Here is a 25,207-nt window from a genome sequence, read left to right as displayed (position 1 = left end):
ATAGCTTGCTTAAATTCAGTTTTTTGTACTAGTTTAGATTTTTGTTAACTTGACCCCTTTCATTTACTTTATTTCTTGTAATTCCTGTAAGTTTTTTATTATTTTTAATTATGTCAGCCTACCTTACTTATTGTTAAATTTTCCAATTTGCTGCTTGGTTGGTTCGTCTACGAGATTGGCTTGAGTTGACTTGATGTGTTCTGCGGCCCAGTTGACAGCTGTCAAAGAATGTCATCTATGTTGTGCGAGTCTAATTAAAATTCAAATAAACCTACCTAAACACATACGAGCACCTATACACATATGTACATATGTATGTACAAATGTTTGGATATGAAAATTCTATATAGTAAATTCTTTTGACGCAACTAGACTAAAAATGCGCTGAAGTACACTAAGTGAAAGCAAAAGAATTTAATTTATGCACTCAACGACGGAAATGAAGCATTTACACACATTTATGTATTTTATTTATTTATTTTTTTTCGGCTTTTCAGCGACTCTTTATTTGTGTTTATTTAAATAATTCTCTTAGTCATTCACTATTTATTTCAGACTCAGTAGTAAACATTAATTCTAGAGATTTATAAATTTGAGGATACAACTATTTAGTAATAAATAAATTGACGCGTAAATAATTGCACGATTTTCCGCTGACAAGTCGGAACGAGCACGCATTCGGCCAAGCGAAAAGGTTTGCAGTGCGTTAATTACGTAGAATAATGCGACAATAAAAGGAATTGGAAAAGTTATTCGAGACAAACGCCAACAAATTACAATAATTCTCAAACAGTACAACAACGATGATACATATGAGCGCTACGGTAGCACTGGAGTATTAAATAGCATAAAAATGCACACACTAACAACACAATAAATACAAAAACTCATTTGATTGCTTCCGCTGCCTCTTCACACGCGCGCATCAAGCGATTTGCGCTCCACTCGCTCGCACCGCTTACGGAATCTCATTGGTAATTAGCTTCTTCAGCGTACAATCGCCGGCGCCCAGTTTCTCCAATATCTCCAAAATCTCCTCGCGATAACGATCGCGATGTCGCACCTCCTCCTCGGTGAAGTCGCCCTTGAAGCGTTGCATGCGCCAAATCACATTCAACTTCGCCTCGACGAGCACATAATTGGAGGGCGGGCAAAAGCGCGGACACATATCGTTTATGAAAGTGATCAAATCGTGCACGGTACTCGTGTTGATGCGATTGTTGATCGTGTTCAAGGCAAAGTCCTGGTAGCGTGACATCTTTGCGTGTGGCGCAACGGTATCGCACGTGAGGCAACGCCAGTCCGGTTGCAAGGTTTTCGTGTGTTCGGGTATGACGATGCCTTTGCAGCCTTGTTCGCGGCAGAAGAGTGCAGACAAATAAGTGCCGTTCTCCTGTAAAGATTTGCATTTTAAATAAGTGAAAGTGAAATTAAATAACACTTAATTATGGTGTTCCCTTAATTGCTAGCATGAAGCATTCAAAGTGATATCATATTATTTCTCACAGCAAGCGAACACACACGCAAGTCGCATTAAGTTTCTTCATTTGCATTCCATTAACATATTTTGTATTGCAAGGGTGAGAAAAATAATCAATTAAAACTCGCTTTCACTTTTCAAGCCAAGCATTCACAGTTCATCACACGATAAAAGGGGGTTTTAATGAAGTGGGTTTATGCAGTACTTTAATTGAGTCAATTAGCATATTGCCTATACTGATACTATACGCGTACATACAGGATTTGTTCGAAAAGTAATACAAGGTGCGTTACAAAGTAAACAGGCGCCCCCTGGTGACGCCATCTATATGTCTGCTGCGTCAATCTGCGATCGATTGTCCAGTGAGAATTTCATGACATTTCATAGATTGGAAGTGAAGTTATAGCGCTTTATGTGTCAGTATGTTAGTGTTATCGGTGCGAAAATGAGCTTCGAACAAAGAGCCAACATTAAATTTTGTTCTAAAATTGATAACACTTTTACCGAAACGTTTCAATTGATGAAAAAAGCTTATGGCGATGATTGCTTATCCCGTAGTAGAGTGCATGAGTGGTTTCAACGTGTTCAAAGTGGTCGTGAGGACATAAATGACGATCAACATGTGGGCCAATCAAGATTCGTGATCACCGGAAATTCCATCGAAACTGTGTGTGAATTCATCAAAAATCAGCCGAAATCATCATTGGAATTCATGGAAATGGAATTGAACATCTCCAAAACATCGATTTATCGCATTTTGACCAAACATTTGAGCTTACGAAAGCTGTGGGCACGGTTTGTTCTGCACAAATTGACTGACGACCAAAAATTGCTCAAAATCCAGCATTCGAAGGACATCATTAAAGAGGTCAAAAAGGACAAAAACTTCCTTTACAATATTGTGATTGGTGACGAAACGTGTTGTTTCCAATATGATCCCGAAACGAAACGCCAGAGTGCTAAATGGAAGGCACCGGACGGGCCGAAACCCAAAATATCGCGCATGGAGAAATCAAAAGTGAAGACAATGCTGATTTGTTTTTATGATTCCAAGGGTATTGTCCACAAAGCGTTTGTTCCACCCGGCCAAAACGTTAATGCCGTATTGTACCTTGGAGTTTTGAAGCGTTTGGTGTGCCGTATTCGACGTGTTCGGCACGAATATCGCGAAGATGAAAGTTGGCGTTTGTTGCACGATAATGGGACGTTTCATCGATCGGCGCTTTTGAACGATTATTTGACCAAAAATCACATTTTTACCATTAGCCACTCCCTATATTCCCCTGATAAATGCACCGTGCAACTTCTTTCTTTTCGAAAAAATGCATTTGTCCATGAAAGGAAAGCGTTATGCAGACGTAGAGGCCATTCAAATGGCTTGCACCGGCATAATGGCGGTCATACTGACCAAGGAGTTAAAACACTCGTTCGACATGCTTTTGGACCGTGCAAAAAGCTGTATTGAAGCCGAAAGAGACTATTTTGAATAAAATGAATTGTTTTTTTTTAAGTCCTGTTTACTTTGGAACGCACCTTGTATAATACATACAGCTTCCCCTGCTTCTAAGGATATTCTCTTACGCAATACTTTTGTGAGATTATTGCTCTAATTACCGTTTGGTTATCGACGTATGTATATACTGACATTCCTTATGTCTCCTTACAACTAAACTTTGCAATTGTCGTAAAGCTTCCCAGAGACAACATTAGAGACATAGGTAAGATCTCCCAAAATCGTCCATAAGAACTTGAGCTTTTTTTTCAACACACGAATACGCCGTTCCCTTAACAGTCGGGTCTAAGTAACCGTAACGGACCCGGATTTTTCCGGCCAAAGACTGTCAACCCGAAAGAAAATAATTCGATCTACAGAACTTAATCGAGCAGGTACAATCTTTTATAATCGTTATCGAAGAAAAGCTATAAAACATGACGCATTGTCTTTTTACTGGTGTCCATATTTGAAGCTTGATCAAACAATACTGAGTCAAGCAATCACGATAGTTCAGAAAATTGTCTTTAAAACGAAATATTACCTTTCTAATGTCATTTAGCGTAACCTGATCGCTTTTACACAACGCAAGCTAGAGTTTACTAAAGCCATCTTCTGAAAAAATAATGTGTTTCGTTGTACTACATCTTCTATATTATTATATATGTATATGTACACAAATTATTTAGTAAAAATATCGCTTCAAAATATATCTGCGTATAGATGCCATTATTAATATTTTTTTCCTTTAAGTATCAAAACCTAAATTTCTCAAAAAAGTATTCACATACAAGTTCCTCTAATTCATACTTGTAAGAACATGAGTGTTCACCCCCATAATTCAATTATACTGTACAAATGAGTGTCGCGACCGTAGTGCGTGCCTGTCTGCTCCGCAAGTGCGCTACATTCATCAATTAAGTTGCCGCCAACCCAAGAAATTCATAATTTTTTTCAAAATGCGCGTGTCTGTATATGTATATAAAGGTATATACTATAAGTATGCTTCTGAAAGCGCCACGCAGCTATTTTTAGACTAAAGGACTCATTCAAAATAATTTTTGGAAAGTAATTAATTCTCATTTCAGAAAAGTTCAACCACAAAAGTTCTTGGCATTTCATTCTTTGTTTTTCTTGCTTGTCAAATAATTTCGGTTTTAGTTTTCAGCACAGCGAACTTTCTTGCCTTTATTGAAAAAGAAAATACATGACAACTAAGTGGGAACTTTCAAATTGTCGCTTCTGCGTATTTATTATATTATTATAGTTTTTACTCAAGCGGGGTAGAACAAATGTATGAATGTATTGCATGGTATATTCTTGGAAAAAAAATTTTTTTTTTGAGTCGTGCGACAAATTAATTAATTCTATTATTCATCAACGAAAAGTACTTTTCTCACAAATTATAGTAATTTTTTCATGTTTACTTCTTTCTACTCATTTGCTTATTGATTTCGGTAATGGATTATTTATTTAGAGGGAAGCAGACCCTTACATTACATCCACGTGAAATTACGTTGTCAACAGCAGTACTTAAGAATAATAAATTAGCATATTGGACGTACATTGCAACCAGAAGGTAGACGAAGAAGAACAAGAAGAGAAACAAAAAAAAATAAAACAAAGTACAAATATGTGAGGGAAGAAATGTTTGTTCGCATGTAAATGTGTACATATGTACGAGTATATCCCATGTACTCTATACATATATGTACTATACATACTCTATATATTTATATAGGTATATAAACATATACATATGATGGGGCAAACGTTGCTTTAATGAGTATTCTTACGTTTGCTCTGACCTTTGAGTTTTTATTCGAAATTTATGCAGATGGTCGCTAAAGCCTGAGAATTCTGAAATTTATAAATCCCATAAAAGATTGCGTAAATTGTAGAAATATTTACAATATGTTATATAGATTATATATATATAGGTTGGCAACCAGAGTTTTGATATTTCTTACTGGGGGATTTCCAGAATCCAGATTTCCGAATTTTTCTCCTCATTCAAATGCCCATTCTTTTAAGCAACTGTGAAGCGTTTAAAAGTACTTTTTTCAATACGAAGATCGTGGAGAGTCGATTCGGCGTTGACCGCAGCATCTCGGACTGACGTATGGAACGACTTGGCGAATTTTACATTGATGAATTGAATTGAAAGCGAACAGAGTACAGATTGTGCTAGAACTGAATCGACTTCGCTTCGCTTCATGGACTCATAAAATGTTCCAAGAAGATCCAACGTTTTCGAGCCAAATTTTGTTCAGCGATGAGGCCTATTTTTGGCTCAATGGGTAAGTAAAGAAGCAATATTGCCGCATGTGGGACGAAAAGCAACCTTAAGAGATTCAAGAGCTGTAATTTTATCCACAAAAACCAACGTCGATCATATTTCTTCAAAAATGCTGCCGGTGAGAACGTAATCGTCAATGGCGACCGTGCCTGAAATTGAAACTCGTGATCTCGGGACATTTGGTTTCAAAAAGACGCCACCACTTCCCACATACTTATAACGCATCAATCAATTTATTCAGAGAACATTTCGGTGAGTAGATAATTCCAAGGTTTGGGGCCGGTGATTGTCCACCAATAACGTGTGATATCACCGTAAACTTTTTCATGTGGGGATATATAAGGTCTGCGGACAATCCCGCTTCGATTCAGGCCTTGGAGAAAACATCACCAGTGTTATTCGCCAGTTGCCATTCGAAATGCTCGAACGAGTCATCGATAATTAGACTTAAAGGATAGACCTTTTGAAACGAAGCGGCAGTAAACATTTAGCAGAGATAATCTTAAAAAATAGATGCCAAATAATGTTCTTTCGAATACTACTAAACCTTCCTTATTAGATTTGAAGTTTCTATATTTTTTCTTTAAAAGAGTAGGGAACCTCGAAATGAATTACTTTTTAGTTTACGCGAACAACAAAATAATAAAAGAATACCCTCATGTTATATTAGAGAAACTGTTCTTCTACTCAAGCTTCCCCCACACAGTGTATTCTCTTTGTTTCGACCAAAGTCGCACAGTACTATCGATTTATCATTTAAAATTCATCAAAGATTTGATATAACATGTCATTACGTCCCTACTAAAGAGATGATGTAAGACAATTTTTCCTCTATTTAATACTTCATTAGAACTTCAGTCAATAAATATGAATATAGAATCTAGCGCGATATTTTTCATAAAAATTCTTTCCGCTGTTCACCAAAAATATTGTCGAACAAGGAACGAAATTTTTACGAATTTTGAAGAAGGAATTAGATGGATGTGAAATATTTCGAGGTTTCTGCAAAACATTCGTCATTAGATTAAATTGAGAATATATTACATTAAATAAAGAATGTCGAAAATAAGAATCTCATTATTTTCACATTGTTATGAGAGAAAAATGGTCGCTTAAAGTTATTAATATAGCTATACGGTAGCTGGAGGCTTGAAAAGATATAGTTCAGTTTCGATTATTTCTGAAGTGTATAAACACAAGTAAACATTTTTCATAGTACTAAATTTTATGATTTATGATGAATTGATGCCTGTGCTACTGTAAAACAAAAAAATTCAAAATGGTGTAAGGTTAGGACTGGACGTGGTAGTAAGCAAATTTCGTCGTGTTGCACTCTTCAATGTGATAAAAAAAACGATTTAACTATTTCTTGACTAATGCTTGTCAGAAAGTTTATTATTGATTAAAGAATAAAAATTGGATTATATTTGGGTTTAAACAAGCGATCTCTAAAGTATACTTTTATATATAGCACGTTTACATATCTTGACAATGGAGCCATGCGTAGAAGTTCACGCAAGTGAGAACAGATCTCTGAGCGCCATTCACTTCGGAATAAATAATTTTTTTAATTATCCTATGGGTAGCCAAAAAACAGCCGTTTAAAGGCACGCTAAAGTAAGAAGTGGTAGTGCGCTGGATTTGAGACCCGCCTAGAAAAAAACACTACCAATGAAAAGAAGAAAACAGTCTCGGAGAATAGTAAAGGCGGCTATAACCGTATACGATATCTACGCCAATAAAGAAGACTATTTTTACATATCTAGTTAAAGGAATCTTAATTGATATACCTAAACTCAAAAGCCTAGAAAATTTACTTAATTTTGGCTAATCAAAGTTTGTACCGAAGTAAATTTTTTTCCATATTTGACTCTTACCAGCTTAACAAAATAAAATTAAGTATGGAATTCTTGGATAAAGAGGAAGAAGAAAAATGTTAAAATATTTTTTTTTTAAATATACAGAGCACTCTTCTTATTAAAAAAGAAATTGAAAAAATAAAATACTTTGTCTCTTTATCTCATCCCAAAAGTAACTGTAATTTTACTTTTTGTCTGAGGAGCTAAAATAATTGAGACATTTGTTCCAGAGCTGCTCTGTGAACAAAGTCAAAGCCTGATTTGAGTTTAGTAAGGTGCTGGATCGTAGAAAGGAAATGGATTGTTAAGGGTAAAAAACTTCCGTTATTACTACACAAAATGTTAGGGTTTAACATACCTCTTCTACAATAGTATATGTGACCTGGTCTACGAAAAGAGAGCTAACGTGCGAAAACTAGTTTTCTGGGAAAAGCTGTTAAAAATAATCGTCAGTTTCTCGTTATCTCATTTATTGTTCTCCTTTTTTTTGACACCTAAGCCCCCTTTCCGTAGACCAGGTCACATATATTCATAAATGCGATATTAATTAATATACCAATACCTTGAGTGTCTTCAAGTCAAAAATTATATTTTAAGCGTTTTTCTGACAAACCTCTCAAAGTATTGCAGACACGGCAAATATTATCAAAATTTAAATCAAAAACTCTTTCGTTTTTCTCCGATATTAGAAATTTTATGAAATATATGTGACCTGGTCTACGAAAAGGGAGCTAACGTGCGAAAACTAGTTTTCTGGGAAACAGCTGTTAAAAATAAACAACTCGTTTCGTCAGTTTCTCGTTATCTCATTAATTGTTCTCCTTTCCAGAGGCTTCAAGGACGTCCAGTAAGTGTTGTTTTTGGTCGGAATATTATTATAGTTCATCGTGTAAGTTGCTAGTGTGGAACATTTAAAAAAGTAACACTGAAGAAGTGACGTTTACTCTAATACCGCGCAGCTGCTGTTGTCTTGTTTTCATTCGTCTCTCTTTCTGGATGTTCTGTTATCACATTTGTGTAAGTGTTTCTGTTGATTATCGTGATGAAACATGAGTGTTGATGAGGAGTTCAGTGCCGTATACGGACAATATTTCCATGAAAAGGATGATGAAAACAATGAAGAGAGCTATTATGATGAAGACGAAGTATGTGTATTTCAGGCAGAAGATGATACCGAACACACTTTTGTTAAGATTGACCTGTCTGTTGTTGAAGTAAAGGAGGAGGAACTGGTAACAAAATTTCTGTCAAAAGATTGCTGTAATAATAAATGTCATACACTGATACCACAGGCAATGATCGAGAGTACGCGGAACAATTGTTTAGGGAACTTTTAAACAAGTTATGACTTTTTGGATTCTATCACGCGAAAAAGCATCTCATCTTCCATCCGAATCAACTAAAAAGTGGAAATTGATTTTTTGATACCTAAGCCCCCTTTCCGTAGACCAGGTCACATATATGTATATAAAAGATCAGCGTGACGAGCTGAGTCGATTTCGCCATATCCGTCTGTCTGTATATATGCGAACTAGTCTCTCGATTTCCGAGATATCGGACTAAATTTTACTCTCTTCCTTTTCTCTCTTAATAGCTATTAATTTGTTGGAGCCGGTAATACCAGACCACTTTAGCATATGGCTGTCATACAAACTGATCGACGAAGCTAAAGTCCTTTTATAAAAAACTTTTTTATTTGACAAGATATATTCACGAAATTTGGCATAGATTCTTATGCAAAGTATAGCTACAATCTTCGAAAAAATTGTTAAAATCGAACGACCGTAGCATATAACTGCCATACAAACTGGCCGCAAGCAATACTGTGCAGAGGTCTTTTTAGATGGGGCTCCTTTGTAAAATAAAAAATGGCTTTTAGCGCCTTACTATCTTCTTGTAAAGTAATTTTTAAGAGGCCGTAAATTCTGTGTGCAAGAAAAAGATGCATTTTCTGAGTTGTATTCGATCGAAGCTGAAGTTCCGCAAGGTAGCATCTTGGATCCCATGTTATATACAACATTTATAGCACACCTACCAATCATCATTGATTTAGAAGCAGCAACTTATGCTGACGATACGGCGATTGCCACAAGTTTAACCATAATGAGATCTCACATCATTTACAAGAACAACTTAATATTGTTGAGAATTTACTAAAAAAATTTAAAGATAGATGCAAACATACAAAAGTCCGTTCAAATAACATATATATTAAGAACTGAAAAATGTCTCTCCATATCATTTTTTTGATGTATAGTTGAAAGTAAAACTGTCAAATACTTAGGTCTTTATTTGGAGGGAAGGTTCACTTGGAAGACACACACAAAAGAAAAATTGAAGCAGCTGAAATTTGAAGCAAAAAAAACCATAACAATCTAGTATTTAAAAAAAGTTAGACAAGTCAGTCTTTAAACTAATATGAACGTATGCAATGCAGTTGCAATGTGGGACGGCGAGTACATCCAACATTGAAATCATCCAAAGCTGTCAATCGAAGACTTTAAGAAGCATTGTAAGTGCTCCTTGGTATATAAGCAATTTCGAAATCCACAAAGACTTAAGGGGTTAGAATTCTCAAAAAATAGATTTTGTATTTTATTTTCTTAATGCGAATTTATTAAAAAATAAACACAGAAAAATCCATATGGGTCCCGGTGAATATTTACGAAACTGCACGTAAATTTGAGAAGTCGTTTCCAAGGGCTTAGAAGTAACTTCTGTTAAAGACGAAATCAAAATAGTCTGTCTTACTGGCAATAAATCTACTGTTCAACAGTATGGATGTTAGAGGTTTAAAACGAACTCACGGTTTAGACCTTCCATATAGGTTTTAAGCAGTTTAAGAATATTTTTCGCACATTATCTTATTGAAGAATATATTGATTAGTTTCAAGCACAATCAATCGAGTTATGATTCTTACATTTATAAAATCTGCTGATTGTCTTCAGATACAAGTAGATTGTAAATAAAATATATAGTAAACAAAAAAGTCCTTGTAAGGAATAATTTTTGATTTATCAACAGTATTATAGATTTGGTGCTGCCGAAGTTGATAGGATTATATTTTTACACTAAAATTTTATATTAAATGCGGAATATTATTTTCCTGATTCACAAAATGCTGTAAGCATTCTTAAACTCAAAACAACTCCGAGCAAAAAAATGTTTAATAGTAATATATTTAAAAAAGCTTTGACCTCCATAAATCTGATAAGGAAAATTATTAGTCGCATTAAGTTATAAATTTAATGGAATAATAGCATTTTTCCACACACAGCACAGTTCTCCCCTATTTCCTTTAACATATACATTTTTTATTGAATTACAAATAAATTCTACGCACACACAGAGGGGCAAACACACGCCTTTGCTGCAGTTGCCGCAGTCACGCAAATAAATCTCATTAGTCTCATTGCCAATGTCAGCGTTAAAAACTGCAACAGCAACAACAATGGCTGGGCAAGAGCAATACGAGTATTGCAGGTAAGGTCGCGCACCTTGACCAGCACATAACCAACACCAACAGCAATACAGAGAACACTACCAGCTAGTCACCCTTCTCCACACTTTTCCACACTCACCGTATTGTCGTTGCAGCGCGCACACTCGCATACAAAATGTTTAGTCATTTTGAGAAAAATGCCACGCGTCGGATTACTCCAGAGAATCTTCGTATACGTGGTGGTTATCTCCGCGCCCTTGGGTATATGACGCGCCGCGCGCACCACCGCTAATTGACCATTATCGAAGTAATGACTCGCATTGGGCGTACACTCGTGATTCATGATCGCCGTTAGCGGGAAGAGGCCACGCACGAGCGTCTCGTGTTCGCCAATGCGACATGGCGCCTCAAATGCGTTCGTATTCAATACGCCAACAATGCGAAAAAGATTGTCCATAAATGATTTATCTGTTGTGGGAAATTTGCGAAAACTCTGCGCCGCTTTGATGATCTCCTGCCGATAGCCGCGATCCGCATTCGCTTGCATGGCGTCGACGAGCGCGCGCTGCTCTGGATTGAGAAAGAATACGCGCACCGCCGTAAGTATGCGTAACGAATAGGGATTCACTAGCGGCGGTCCGGCGCTCTTATCTTTACACATATCCGCTAATTTACTCAATTCCACGGGCTGCCAGCGCTGGAAGAGCGCGCACTCTTCACGATGCAGCGCTGAATCGGCGCACGCATCACACACAGGCAGCATACATTTATGTTTGCAGAGAAAGTCCTTGACGGCGAGCAGCTTGTGGCAGCAAACGCAGGTGTTGAGTATGGAGCCCTTGCGCGCCGTAGGACCGACCACAAGTGGACATTCGCGGAATAATAATTCACCAGCGGCGATGTCGCGCTTTGCGAAGACACCGCGTCCCGCGACATCGGAATGCGCGACGGTCCAATTCGGTTCACTTTCCTGCAAATCACGCAGGTGTATGGCGACAAGGCGCGCCAGCTCTTCGGGCGTGGACATAATGCGGCAAACGCGCACTCACTTCACTATGGAATGTTATTAATTATTAGGCTTATTTACACATACACACGCGCACACAAGAAAAGTTTCTGTTAACGACCTTGCGTATGTTCAAGTTATTAGTGTTGTGGGTATATTGTGGTTAAAACAATTTTGCGGAGCGTCCGCCTTAGGTCCGTACAATGCAAAATGCGAACGCGTACTATGTTGTGTGCGGCAAAACGCGCCGACCGCAACTAAATAAGTTTACGATCTGCTTTTGTTTTCAGCGCTTGTTGTGTTCTTTGCTTTTGTTTTTACTTGTGTTTACCACACTATTGTCACCGCAATAATAGTGGAACGCGTGAAAGCGAACGAGTCGCCACGCGTTGGGCAGGCGCGCGCTGTACGCGAGATGTTATGAATTTTGTCGCACCGCTACGAACGCCGCCATGCGATTATGCGTAAAAATACCAAAGCACTGTGTCGTCAAAAGCCAACTGTTTGTGCACACACACACACGCTTTTGTAGTAGAGTGGCGAAGAGACTTCAGCAATGCACGACTTGCCGCCAGACGCCAGTACATGGAGCAGCTGTCACTGTTGTTTGTTGCCTGCTATTGCTGCGCCATGTGCAACGTTTCGTTGACATCGTCATACTGTTGCCACTTTGCGTCTATGTGACACCGTTGGCCAGCGCCACATGCAGGCGCTTCGCTAGTGGACAACGCCAACAGCGGGCGCAGCAATATGGACGTCGGCGCCAACGACAGCCTTGTGCGCAGCAATTGCAGCGCAACGCTTAGCTCATACGTCATCAATGCGGCATTTTGCCTATAAATTGTAAATGTAGCCCTCAACGTAGTTCGTAATTCGGTATATGCAGGTTCGTGTCTCCACTAAGTTGTGCGCGCAACAGCTGCGAACGTACACATATGCACTTATTTATTATTCGTGTATTTTGTTTTGCTATTTGCTTCTGCTCAAGCAATATGCACTTTGTTCGCTTTTATATGCTTTTGCGACTTGACTCGTAATTTTCCATTTTGTCTCATTCGCTTTGCTGTATACACACATACTTATATATAAATGAGCATGCTTGTTGCTGTTTTTGAACTTTTAGCGCACTTTTGCCGGCTATGAAATTCAATACAAGTTTATGCCAGTTGTTGTGGGTGGTCTTTGAAAGGGCGCGCGTCGCCGGTTGCAACACTTTACACCAATTACTGTTTGCTATGTGTGTGGCGCTCGATATTTTGTGGTTAGAGTTTCAAAATTTTTAAGTGACGTATGGAACTCATTAATTGTCTCATTGACATGCTCTGACGTGAGTATTTATGGGGAAAATATTGAATAAATTACTATACTTGAAAAGACTGATTTTAACAAAAAGACAATTCAGGTTTATCCAAAACTATGGACAAAATATAGCAAGTGAGAAAGGCGATTGCAAAATTCCCAGTTATTGAAGGCTATATCTCATAGAGTACCAACTCGCTTAGTCACCACATCCTTTGGTCACATCCAATTTTACGCCAAATTTCATTTCTAATAATAGAAGTGATCAATCTTAACTTATGCGTCGTATATTTGAATGAATACATATAGGCAAACTTACGCGTAACCTTGTTTCGTTCGACTATATGAGTAATACTATCCCGCCAAAATTAAACCTACAGCTAAATTAACTGATTTCTTGTGAGGCTACGAATAATTTCACTTGGACAGCTAGAGACGTCTGTCCGTTGCGATGACTAGAACTCCTAGGTATGGGTCGAAAGCACCGTCGCATATCGTCTAAACACTTAGAGCCTGCCACAAATTTATTGAGGCGGCTAGTATTAATTCCTGCCAACTCACTGGGTTCATTAAAAGTAAGGCAACCTAGATGTTTCAACCATAGTCTAGATAAAACTGAACGAGTGGAGTGGAGTGGAGAAGAAAGTGCCTAAATGTCTTTAACATCACGCGGTGCTATTGGGACTGTGTCCAGTTGGAACATCTATCATTGCGGCGACGTGAGTCTTGCTAAGAGCTTGCACTTCAATAGACCTTTTACATTTTACTCTTGGCCAAAAGACTTTCGCAACTGCACGAATGCTGGTTGTTAACCAACGCTTGATGAGCTTGCGTGAAAATTAAGGGATAGTTTTATCAAATTTTATCTCCTGATTGAATGAAACTTCCTTCCCTTGCCCTGTAGCCTTGAGAGCCGAGGTGCATGATGCCTGGATCTCCTTTCATCGGCCTTTTCAGGCAAGGAAACAAAAAAGTCCGGAGGGGCCACATCTCGGCTGTATGGCGCCTGCGAAAGCTTTGGGAGGTCGGCCTTGGTTAGGAAGCCGTTCACAAGAAAGGCGATATGAGCCGGGGAGTTGTTGTGGTGCAAGTTCCAATCGGCTGCGATGTCTTGTCGGACCCGATTGTCCCTTCTTTTAAGGGTCTTGAGGACTTCCACGCAAAACTTGTCGCTGACGGTTTGACCAATTAATTAAACGAATACTTAATCGACGGTCTGAGTTCAAAACTTTGCGCACACAAGTCACATTGTTCGTATTTGTCGAAGTCGCAGGTCTCTCAGCACGGTCTTCATCAGCGACCTCTTCCCACACATCGAGCGAAAAGGTCTGTCCTGACTACCCAGATGCTCAGAGACAACTGCTCAGCCGCTCGTTCGTTAGCTAGGAACGCCCTCTACCGAATCCAGTCGGTGTGTGCACGCTCCGAAGTACAGTCGCGGCGAAAGAAAATCAGTCCTATTACTTTCCGGACAAACCCTGTATTCTCATGAACAGTTTTGTTTTCAAATCACTCGCAATTAAACACTTGCGAATTAATCCTTCAGTTTTTGAAAAATTAATCTGAATTTTTGCACATGACCATTTCTGCCTAAGAACCACATTTTATGTCGGAACCGCCGGTGTCCCACCACGGTAGGATATAGCTGCCATATAAACTGACCTATCAAAATCAATACCTTATGTGGAAAATCTTTTATTTCACAAGTTATCTTCGCGAAGTTCGTCACAAATTATTAATCAAGGAAACCCTGTAATCTCCAAACAAATTATCTAGATCGGTTCACTATAGCATATAGCTGCCATAGAAACTGATCGCTTAAGATCAAGTTAAAATATTTTTTACCCCTTTAAGGAATAAACAATCCACTTGTGAGGGTATTACAGCTTCACTGCTGCCAAAGTTAACTATTTTTCTTGTTTATAACAAATTTAGGCAACGAAATCATCAGCCATTCGAAATAGATATAAAACTTTTTAGACAATTTTTTGAAAAGCCAATTGGAATGTACAAAAATTCTTTATAATTGACATTCCCTTGCGCATACATTGATTGATTAAATAGTCAGCTGCATAGAACACACACTTCTACCCTACCATATGGCTTCCGAAAGCCACTTGTGGGTCATCTCTATAACTGCCCAAACAACATTAGCACATTCTCAAACATTTGCACCACGAACATCCCATCTTAGCGTAGCTATCTTTCAGCAGTGTGCGAAACGTCACGCCAGCAAAATTTTCATTCTGGCTCAAATTGTTGTCAACCGTGACACTACCATTGCCCAGTCAGCGTTGCTCTGGTCCGCAGTGGTCTGGCCCGCTCATTCATTCATTTCGTAAATTCGTTAGTCGCCTAAGCAAGGAAGCCGTCATCATATGGTGTCGCGTTGTGTTGTGTGTAAAGAAAAGAATTCCCAATGCGTTCGCTTTTTTTTGCCGCCGCCAATGCGCAAAATTTTGCTCATAACAAGCGCTTGATGATTAATGTAGCGATTCCCTTGACCTCCATTCTTTCATTCGCCAGCGTACGCCACACTACATCGCTCGCCTGTGATGTTGTGCACCATAAATTTTGCGGTTGCTCGTTTGCCTGCAACAGCGACGCTCACAAATCAACCAGTCAACCAGTCGGCAAGTCGGCAAGTCAGGCAGTCAAGCAGTCAAGCATTCAAACAGTCAACCGGCTAGCGGTTAACAGCCGAGCCGGTCAGAGCCATGCTTGACTGACTGTTTGCTGATGGCGAATCAAGCATAGCATTGGAAGTGAATGTGAAAAGGTAAATAATATAAATACACACACACACACCTACATACGTGCACACAGATGCAAATTCAGTCGTATGAATGTGGGGACCACACGCGCTTCTAAGCGCAATTGAATATGCATGAAAATATGCACCAGCCCGCCGCGCGCCGCGTTGACGCTTCCGGTTGACACTCTTGTACGCTGCAGATTGCCACAAATACCCTACACTCATATTTATATGTCAGCCTATTTGTGTTGTGATCGCTCTTCGATTTTTCAGCAAGCTAAAACTATTGAGATTAAAACTCATACTATACTATACTATACGAATATATGAAAGTGAATATTGTGATATCGAATAAAAGTTTTGCCTTACATTACATTTTTTATTGATTGCAATAGATGATTGGTTTTTAGTTCGAGTGTTGAAATATGCCGCATCGAACATTTAGCTAGCATTATTTCACTGCGTTCCCCTGAAAAAATCAGTTTCAATCAGCTTATGCTTGAAAGTTAAGCCTTAGGGGTCTATATTATACGAGTATTTACTTTAAGGTAAATATACATATACCCTCTGATCAAATTTTACACGGACTGATAAAAAAACAACATTTTCACGTATTTGAGTACAAATCTTTGCTGTCTCCATCAAAATAGAATACTTTGAAGTCAATATAAGCATGCTTACTCTTAATTAAATTTTCTATACACTTGTTATAAGCTTTCGTTGAAGTTTGGCCTTCAATACCTCCAGAAAATATTGGTTTGTTCGTTAGTTGAATAGTTTCGACGGCATATTCTTAGACCTGCGTCTCGTCATCAATCGAATTTAGGGTCCTCAGCTACGTTTTCAAGCATCTCTTTTGCGACCGCTACTCGACGCCGTATTCGCAAAAGATTCAGGTCTTTTGGTACGAGTCTAGCATTGACACCTTCATGCCTAAAACATTTTCCAAAATGTCTTGCGCCAATACATAAAAGACGTTGTGACCCTCTGTTATTTTTCTCTTTCATCATTGACAGAAGTGGTAAGCGACTCGCCGAGGCAAGTTTTCGATGACTTCACGGCTTTCATTTAATGCTTGGTTCCCTCAAATACTTAATTTCTTGACAATGTAGACTCCCAAAAGCATTTCTGCAACAAAACAGTTCTGCAGCCCGTAGTCATGATTCTGGCTGTTAAATTTTTTTCCATGGTAACAAACAGTTGACAAGTCTATCTAATATGGTAGATAATACGCATATGAAGATCAAACTTCTCAAGAAGATAAAAAAGGGTTTTTCCAATCTAGGAAAGAGTTTTTTTATTAATGTCCCAGTGAATCAGTCCAAGTAAAATTTGGTCAGATAGTGTGCTGATATATGTGTGATATTTGGTCCAAAAGCGTTATCCAACTTTGGTGGTTCTCGACGTTCGTGTTGCGACTAAAAAAATAGCTTAATTGAAGCAAGTTCATAATAAGTAATGTACTCGTGGAGAGCAATTAAGCTCCGAATTCAATAGAGTAGACATCAAAAATACTACTTGTTAATAAAAGTTTTAGATTATTGAATTCCAAGGCCGGTTTTACGGTTTTCAATGCTATTACTGTTTCCCAGCAAAACATTTTTAATAATTAAGAAGTTAGAACTATCAACCCACGTTATTCAAATCTTCGAAAAGATGTGGCGACTAAAAGAAGATTTCAAGACCGTAGCATACCCTTGTAGAACCCCGAGAGGTGATCTAGGAATCGGATGTAAAGAGCATACCAAATTTTTGGAGGGAACACTTCTCCAGCCTGCTGAATGGCAGTGAAAGCATAACACCAGGCGATAATGAACCCGATTTCCCAATTGATGACGATTGGGCGGACGTTCCATTGCTCGACCATGAAGAAGATGACATAGAAATTATCTGAAGATCAACAAACCGGCGGGTGTCAATGGATTGCCGGCCAAGCTATTCAAATACGGCGGCAAAGAACTGATAAGGGGTATACATAAGCTTCTTTGTAGAATACGGTCGAACGAATGCATGCTCGACGATTGGATTTTAAGTGTGCTCTGTCCAATCCACAACACCTCACAATCTGCGTCAACTACCGTAGGATAAGCCCCCTCAACATCGCATTTAAGGTTCTATCGAGCGTGTTGTGTGAAAGATTAAGGTCCACTGCCAACAAACTGAGTGGAACATATCGGTGTCGCTTTAGGCCTGCAAAACCAGCAACTGACGAGATATTCACCATGCGTTAAGTCTTCAAAATTACTCGCGAAAAAAGGATCGACACCCAACATCTCTTCGTCGATTTCAAAGATGCTTTTGACACCACGAAAAGGAGGTGCCTTTAAGCTGCTATGTTCCAGTCATAGCGTATTCTCGGAAAACTAATACTGCTGTGTAAACTAATGTTGAACAATACCAAATGCTCCGTCACGATCGAGAAGAACCTCTTTGAGCCGTTTGATACCAAACGAGGTGCAACTTCTTCCACCTACTGCTGGAAAAAATAATTCGAGCTGCAAAGCTGAATTGTACATCTGCTTGCGTACGCCGATGATATCGATATCATTAACCTTAACAACCGCGCCGTTATTTCTGCTTTTTCCAAACTGGATAATGAAACCAACCAAATGGGACTGGAGTGAACGAGGGCAAGACCAAATATCATCTGTCATCAAACAATCAATCGTCGCACTCACGACTTGGCTCCCATGTCACTCCTAACAGTCATAACTACGAAGTCGTAGATAATTTTGTTTACACTGGAACTAGTATTAACACCGACAACAATGTCAGCCACGAAGTCTAACGCAGAATGACTCTTGCCAACAGGTGCTTTTCGGACTGAGTAAGAAGTAAAGTTCTCACTCGACGAGCAAAGACCAAATTCTACAAGTCACTCATCATTCCCGTCCCGTTATATAGTGCAGAGTCATGGACGTTGACAAAATCTGATGAGTCGACGTTATGAGTTTTCGAGAGAAAGGTTCTGCGGATATTTATGGTCATTTGCGCATTGGCAACGGCGAATACCGCAGTCGATGGAACGATGAGCTGTACGAGATATAGACAATTAAGAGACGGTGGCTACGCTGGCCAGGTCAGAAGGACCTGGCTACACTTGGAATTTTCAATTGGCGCCAAACAGCGAAAAGGTAGACGAACTGTCCAAGCCAATTTTGGAATAACTTGGAGTTACGGCAAATTTTACTTAGTATTACTGAACAGGTCGTATATCTAAGATATAAAATCGCATGGATCTCTGACGAATCTCTTTTTATAATGTGCATTAAAAATCTGATAAACTCAGTTAAAAATTGCTATACGGAACTTCCAATACTTTTTGTTATCACCGCAATCTCAAATATACAAAACTAGCATCACTATTTATTATAAGAGTAGGGTACCTCAGCTATAAGTATATTGTTACCGAAATTATTTCCAACCTTGCCTTTCTAGTATACCAACAGCGCTAATATTCTCGCGTCGCTTGTTGCTGCACCGCTTGTTCGCGGCCAGATGCAAGCAACAGTCCAATTGGCCGACGCCGCTTTATGCACTCACACGACGACAGTGGCAATGTTTCTCACGTGTCTCGTTTTCCTTCAGTTATTGAGTGCAACATTTGTGCATACATACATATGACAAACAAATGAGCTATTTCAATGGCTGTGGACAGTTGTGACGAATGTGTATGCATTTGTGCCTTTTTACCGCAAATTAACGCGTACAAAGTTTTCATTAGATTGCGGTCGCGTTGTCTTTTCTATGTCACAATGAGACTTAGGTATATTGTAATATTATTATGACATCTGCAAGTTGTTATTATTGTAGGCATAATGGATATGTACATATGTCTAATTCTTTCAATGCTGTCATATGCGGCGTATACGCAACGTAATAATTCGTTTTTCTTTATTATTTATGCTTTCGCGAAATATGGTGACATTAACGTGGTGGTACGCGGACACACACACCGACACACTCACACAGTTATGTGTAATTATATTTACATATGATATTTCACTTTTATTTCAGTGCAAGCCGTTGCCATAGTTGGGTATAAAGCACTCCGCACTTTTATTGTGTTTCCTCTCTATTAATTCGTTCTTTACACACATATGTCATGCGTTCAAGGCCATTTAACTACTTTATGTGCATATGCCAACATGTCGCTCTTTATTACCACGCGCCCTTTTTATTATGGTGTAATTGCACGCAAATTAATAAACACGAATATTTTCTATTTACTCGATGCTTTTTACTTTGTTATTTTTATCTTGCATATCGAATGAGGTGCGATAAAGTGAGAGTGAGAATTTTATAGCATGCGATATTTTATGTGTCAGAGGGTTTGGCGTAAAAATCTCGCAATTGTTTCATGCCTGCGCTCTTTTCTCACATTCTCTCTCTTTCTAAAAATGTATCGCATGCGATTTTATTCACAGTGAAACTCTTTACTATTGAATAATATTTTTCTCACTTTGTCTCTTGATATTTCAAATATAGTTTTTATTTATTTATCTAATTCAATTAAATTTTTTGAGGAAAGCTTCTTTTCTGACCTATAAAACGGTTATCATATATAGCTTTTTGCGGGATTGATCGACTTACTGAACTCAGCGCTATTTTCACGCGAAAAAATGTCAGCATTTTTCAAGGAAATATTATGAAGTGAAGTACATCAGCCTATTGACATCTTATTAATTATCCTACTTCTGTGGAAGGAACCTAGTGTAGGCATAACAATTCTTTACTTGGGAGTGATACCTTGTGAATTAAACCACCGCATTTAGCCAACGAAGAACTTTATTTGCCCTTCCTAATGAAACTATCACGACTTTAGTGATTTTCATTTCTACTTATTTATTTATTAATGGGGCACGGCAAGCAATTCAAATATTGAAATAATACAGCGCGTTCAATCAAAAACTCTCAGGTCAATTACAAAAGCTCCATGGTATGTTTCAAATCATACTATTCACAGAGATTTAAAAATATGCAAAGTGAAAGATGAAATAAAAAAGTTTAGTGAAAGATACAAAATCAGGTTAGAGATCCATCCCAATCCTTTAGCAGTGGCATTACTACAGGCACCCACTACAACAAGGTTAAAAAGAAAAGACATATTAAACTTGTAAACCAGCACGCATGCACTTAATTCAAATACATAACTTTAGCAAAAACTAGTGTATGATTATGTTATTTTAACATAAAGAAAATAGCAAATAATTTTGTAAATTAGTATGTATGTAGTTTGGATTTTTATTTTTATTATACTGTCACTAAACAGAGGGTCACTTAATGAAGTAACACTCACAATTTGTTTGTACCTTAACAGCACATTTACTTATTGTCTATTAACATTAAGACAGATTGTAAATTTAACTTGAATAAAAAAAAAAAAAACTTATTTATCGAGACTTAATCTTGAAATATTAGGTAACACAACTCAACAAAAACAAAATTTTGTTTATCCTAAATCTAATGCAATCAAGTCCATAATACGACCTTATTCATGAAAATATTCAATGTCCTCTTATTTTTAAGATAATTACATCCTTAACATTTTGATAATAATCAACTTGTTAGTAATAAAAATTTAGTGTTCCAGTTATCATTAGGGCTCTGCGCACGTTTTTAAAGCAAACAAATATCACCTGATCTCCACTCTCAGGCTTCAAAAGGACAAAAATTGTGAGGAAAATTTTAAAGTTTTATTCGAAATTATAAAAAAATCCATTTACTTGACTTCCGTGTCAAAGATAATTCGCATGGATTACTCGAAAGCAATGATGTCGCCAAATACCCATTTACTTCTACACATCCATTAATAAGTAGATTTACCGATATATGGGTATTTGGAAAAGATGGTAAAACAACTACATCAAAGTTGTTTTCTAAAATCATTGAGCTGATACATGATCAAGTTGAAATGATAAAACAATATGTCAAGGCGCTGGACGTGGAAAAATATGCTGACAAACTGTAAGGCTCTAGAAGAAGATTAGATTATCGCCGTAATCATTTGGATACGTTTTCGGATAATATAGGGATAACTATAGTGACTAACAGAAAGGGCAGTTGAACCAGTTTTATACATCTAGTTTAAAGCTAATTTCCCTGTGGTACAATCTGGCTGAAGATTTTACTTTTTGTATTCACAAAAGTTTTTGAAAATTACTAGATTCATCCCAAAAATGCGTAAAATGACGAAGTTGATATGTGGTTTACCTTTAAAACCGTCTGTATGGTATTAGGGTTCAGTGTCCTGTGACTTATCTCAAATATTTTTGTGTTACAGTCTTATAAAGAAAAGCTGCTCATCTCAATCAGCTCCATTGGTTTATCTTTCAACAAGTTTTTCTCAAACCTACACTTTTCTAATTTACTTGATTGGTTACTCGGGGATTTTGAGAAAGGATTTGGGCTTAACTCACACAAGAACTGAAGCCATTGGAGCACCGTAAAAGACGTGTATTTGCTGTCACGACAACGATTTTTTTTATGAAAGGCATCTTTTTCGATGAGGCTCACTTTCATCTGAGTAGTGTGGTATATAAACAAAACTGTCGATTTTGTTGCGAAGAAAATCCACAAACTATTCATGAATAACTATTACATTCACCTAAATTGACAGTCCGTTGTGGTTTTTGGTCTGCTGGAATCATCGACCCGTACTTATTTCGAAATGAAGCTGGTGACACCGTTACTGTCAATGGGGAGCGGAATAGATCGATGATAACCAACTTTTTACGGCCACGACAAAATCTGGCTCCAACAAGAAGGAGCTACGTGCCACGCAGCACGTGCAACGACCGAATTATCGCGAGAAAAGTTTGGAGATTCGATTATTTCAAGAAATTGTGACATTGTATAGCCTCTGAAAAGTTGAGATTTAATACCATTACACTACTTTCTTTAAACTTTATAAGTCAATATTCAATTATTCATGACATACGACTTTATTTAGTGGAAAAAGTACTCGAAAATTGGGTTAATCGAATTCGTTCTTGCAAAAGAAGTCCCGGAGGCCATTTGAATGATGTTATATTCAGAGCTTAATGATATCGATTTTAAAATAAAAATAAATGACTAAATAAAAAACATTTGGCTTTCCTTGAAATTAATGTATTTTTTTTTGTTTTGTTTTTAAAGAAGTCATATCCCTCTTATTGGAAAACCCTGTAGTTCTCAGTACAATGACCAACCAATTTTTTATCTGATCCGAAATCAAATTCTGGCAAGACAAAAGATATCATTTTTGGACCGTATGTCATTGTACAGACAATATTTTATTTAGGTTTCATTCACTGAGTGGCCGAAATCACTACAGCAGTGGAGTACATTTTTTTAGTGTTGCCAGAGATCGCGTACAACTCGAAAAATTGTATAATAATAATATTACAAATTTATCTTTCCAAAAAATGATCAGTAGTTCTTTTTCCAATTCCCAAAAACGCTGCTTTTGACTTTTTGGAGAAGATACTTATGTATTAAAGCATTACTTCAGCACTTCAAATGGTCTAACTGAAATATTGCAAATGATTCAGGAGGATGAATAACTTTATTCGGACAAAAACATTTTATTAAAACAATTACATTAAAAAATTTCCATTTTTTTATTTTGTTATTTTATATATTTAGTTTACCGAAAATCTTTTCAAATTTAAAAAAAATTGTCAAAAAATAATATTTCTATATCTTAACCCACTGTGCGGTAATTAATTTTGATCGTGCGCGCTAGCTTACTGACTGTAAACATATTTGTTGCTATGGCATGTGCCACACGACAAATCAGTATTGCTTTACCGCTTGAAGACAATAAAAGCCTGAAAACGACGAATGGAGACGACAATAACAAATTGTTGACATGCATGGCAAAGAGTCGGCAACAGGTGTTCGCTTACTTTGCATTGTTCGCTCTATTTGTTTTGTGGTGTTAATTTTTCTATCTGCTATGGCTGAGATGCTGAGGTGGAATGGCGTATAAGCAAGATAAATGAACTGTGTGATGTCGAAAGAAGAAGTTTTTGATTGATATGAAGACTTATTGTGAGAATATTAGATAATATTTTATAAAAATGTTTCAACTTAGTTTAGTATTAAACATTTTTCGTTTTTAATATTAGCAATTTTTGAAAATTTTCCAAATTCCGCCGGTATCATAAATTATCAGCTTTCTTAGTCATTCTTTTTGAAATATTAGCAAAAATTTTGTATATGCTTGCCATTATTTGGAACTCACGGAAGCTTCTATGAATATTTAGTAGTTTTACTAAGATACATACACACACGTACACTTTTTTGATTTATAAAATTCTAATCTGATATTTGTGTTCGCAAACATTCAGCTAATTCCAGCCCACACAAATGTTTTTTTAAGAAACACACACACACACACACTTGCACAACTTATAATATTTCACAGTTGAATCAAAAATTTAATTGCTTTCCTCATAACTCACCGCCGGATCCAAGCAGCGTTTACACCTACAAGTAAAGTGTTTGGTGCCGCGCAGAAAGAGTTGACGCGCCAAAGTGTTCCACAAGATTTTGGTATATGTGGCGGTAATCTCCTCGCCCTGCGCTATATCGCGCGCGGCCGTCACCACAATCGTTTGCGCGTTCTCAAAGTGATGCGACACATTCGGCGTACAGTTATGATTCATGAGTCCTGCCAATGCGAAAAGCGCGCGCACGCTCGTCTCATGCCCGTCCACAATGCTGCGGCCCTCAAACGCGTTTGTATTGTATACACTAACCGTGCGGTAGAAGAATCCCAGTGTTTCCTTATCTTTCGGGAAATTCTCAAAACACTCCGCGGCGCGTTCCACTTCACGCTTATAGTATTTATCAGGGTTCGCCTGCATGGCCAGCAGTAGCCTACGTTTCTCGGGGCACAAAAAGTAACAACGCATCACACTTAGTATGCGCAGCGCATAGGGAACTATGCGCGTCGTGTCCTTGGGCACCCAGTAGCGAAACAATTTGCACTCCATATCATGCGCGCCCGATTGCTGGCAAGCGACGCAAATTGGCAGCGCGCAACCGGCGGCGCAGAGCGCTTTGTCCTCGTCAAGCAGGCAAAAACAGACGGCGCAGGTATTAAGTACCGTGTCCTTGGAGGCCGTCGGTCCGTTGAGCAGTGTGCGCTCGCGAAATATCAATTCGCCGCGTTTGATGTCACGACGCGCAAATATGCCACGACCCGAAATCGGCGAGTCTACCACTTGCCAACTGGGTTCCTGCTCACACAAGTCACCCAGATGGAGGTCAATCAGATGCGCAACCTCCGAGGTTGGAATGGTATTGGCATTTTCCAAAGCCATTTTATTTTCAAAGTTTCTATTGTTTTTTATAAATATAACTTATAGCTTAAACGTCTGCACGCGTTTGATTATGTGGCCGTAAATTCACTTGCAACGCGTTCACTTGTAATATTCATACTAGTTGCCACTAATTAATTTAATTGCTGATTGCGTAAAAATCTTAGCACAAGCATGATATATTTATACACATGTACATATGCTTGCACTTTATCTTAATATTCGCCTTTCTTTTGCTTTTTTGGCAACCAAACCACGACGTAACT

General features: G+C 38.0%; 1 protein-coding gene across 2 annotated transcripts; it reads right to left on the bottom strand.

The window, feature by feature from the left end:
- Positions 1-490: 490 nt before the first annotated feature.
- LOC120775662 (SET domain-containing protein SmydA-8) lies at positions 491-24,985 on the bottom strand. 2 transcript variants are annotated; one of them, XM_040105931.1, is made up of 2 exons: positions 24,081-24,985; positions 491-1,393 (listed from the first exon to the last, which is right to left on the bottom strand). In XM_040105931.1, exons 1-2 carry the CDS (start codon positions 24,942-24,944, stop codon positions 959-961), a joined length of 1,299 nt encoding a protein of 432 aa, XP_039961865.1. In that variant the 5' UTR covers positions 24,945-24,985; the 3' UTR covers positions 491-958. The 2 variants fall into 2 exon arrangements, with proteins under 2 accessions (XP_039961865.1, XP_039961864.1); XM_040105930.1 differs by lacking the exon at positions 24,081-24,985 and adding an exon at positions 10,713-12,217.
- Between the last annotated feature and the right edge of the window lie 222 nt (positions 24,986-25,207).

Source organism: Bactrocera tryoni, chromosome 4 (genome assembly GCF_016617805.1).
Source record: "Bactrocera tryoni isolate S06 chromosome 4, CSIRO_BtryS06_freeze2, whole genome shotgun sequence".
Taxonomy (NCBI): domain Eukaryota; kingdom Metazoa; phylum Arthropoda; class Insecta; order Diptera; family Tephritidae; genus Bactrocera; species Bactrocera tryoni.
The sequence above is the reverse complement of the archived record's forward strand: the minus strand, read 5'-3'. Positions and strand labels throughout refer to the sequence as shown.

Coding starts and splice junctions, on each gene's coding strand:
- LOC120775662 (XM_040105930.1), bottom strand. CDS start 11,600: ATGTCCACGCCCGAAGAGCTGGCGCGCCTTGTCGCCATACACCTGCGT. Junction 1,394..10,712: donor CGCGCTGCAACGACAATACG/GTGAGTGTGGAA, acceptor AAATCTTTACAG/GAGAACGGCACTTATTTGTC.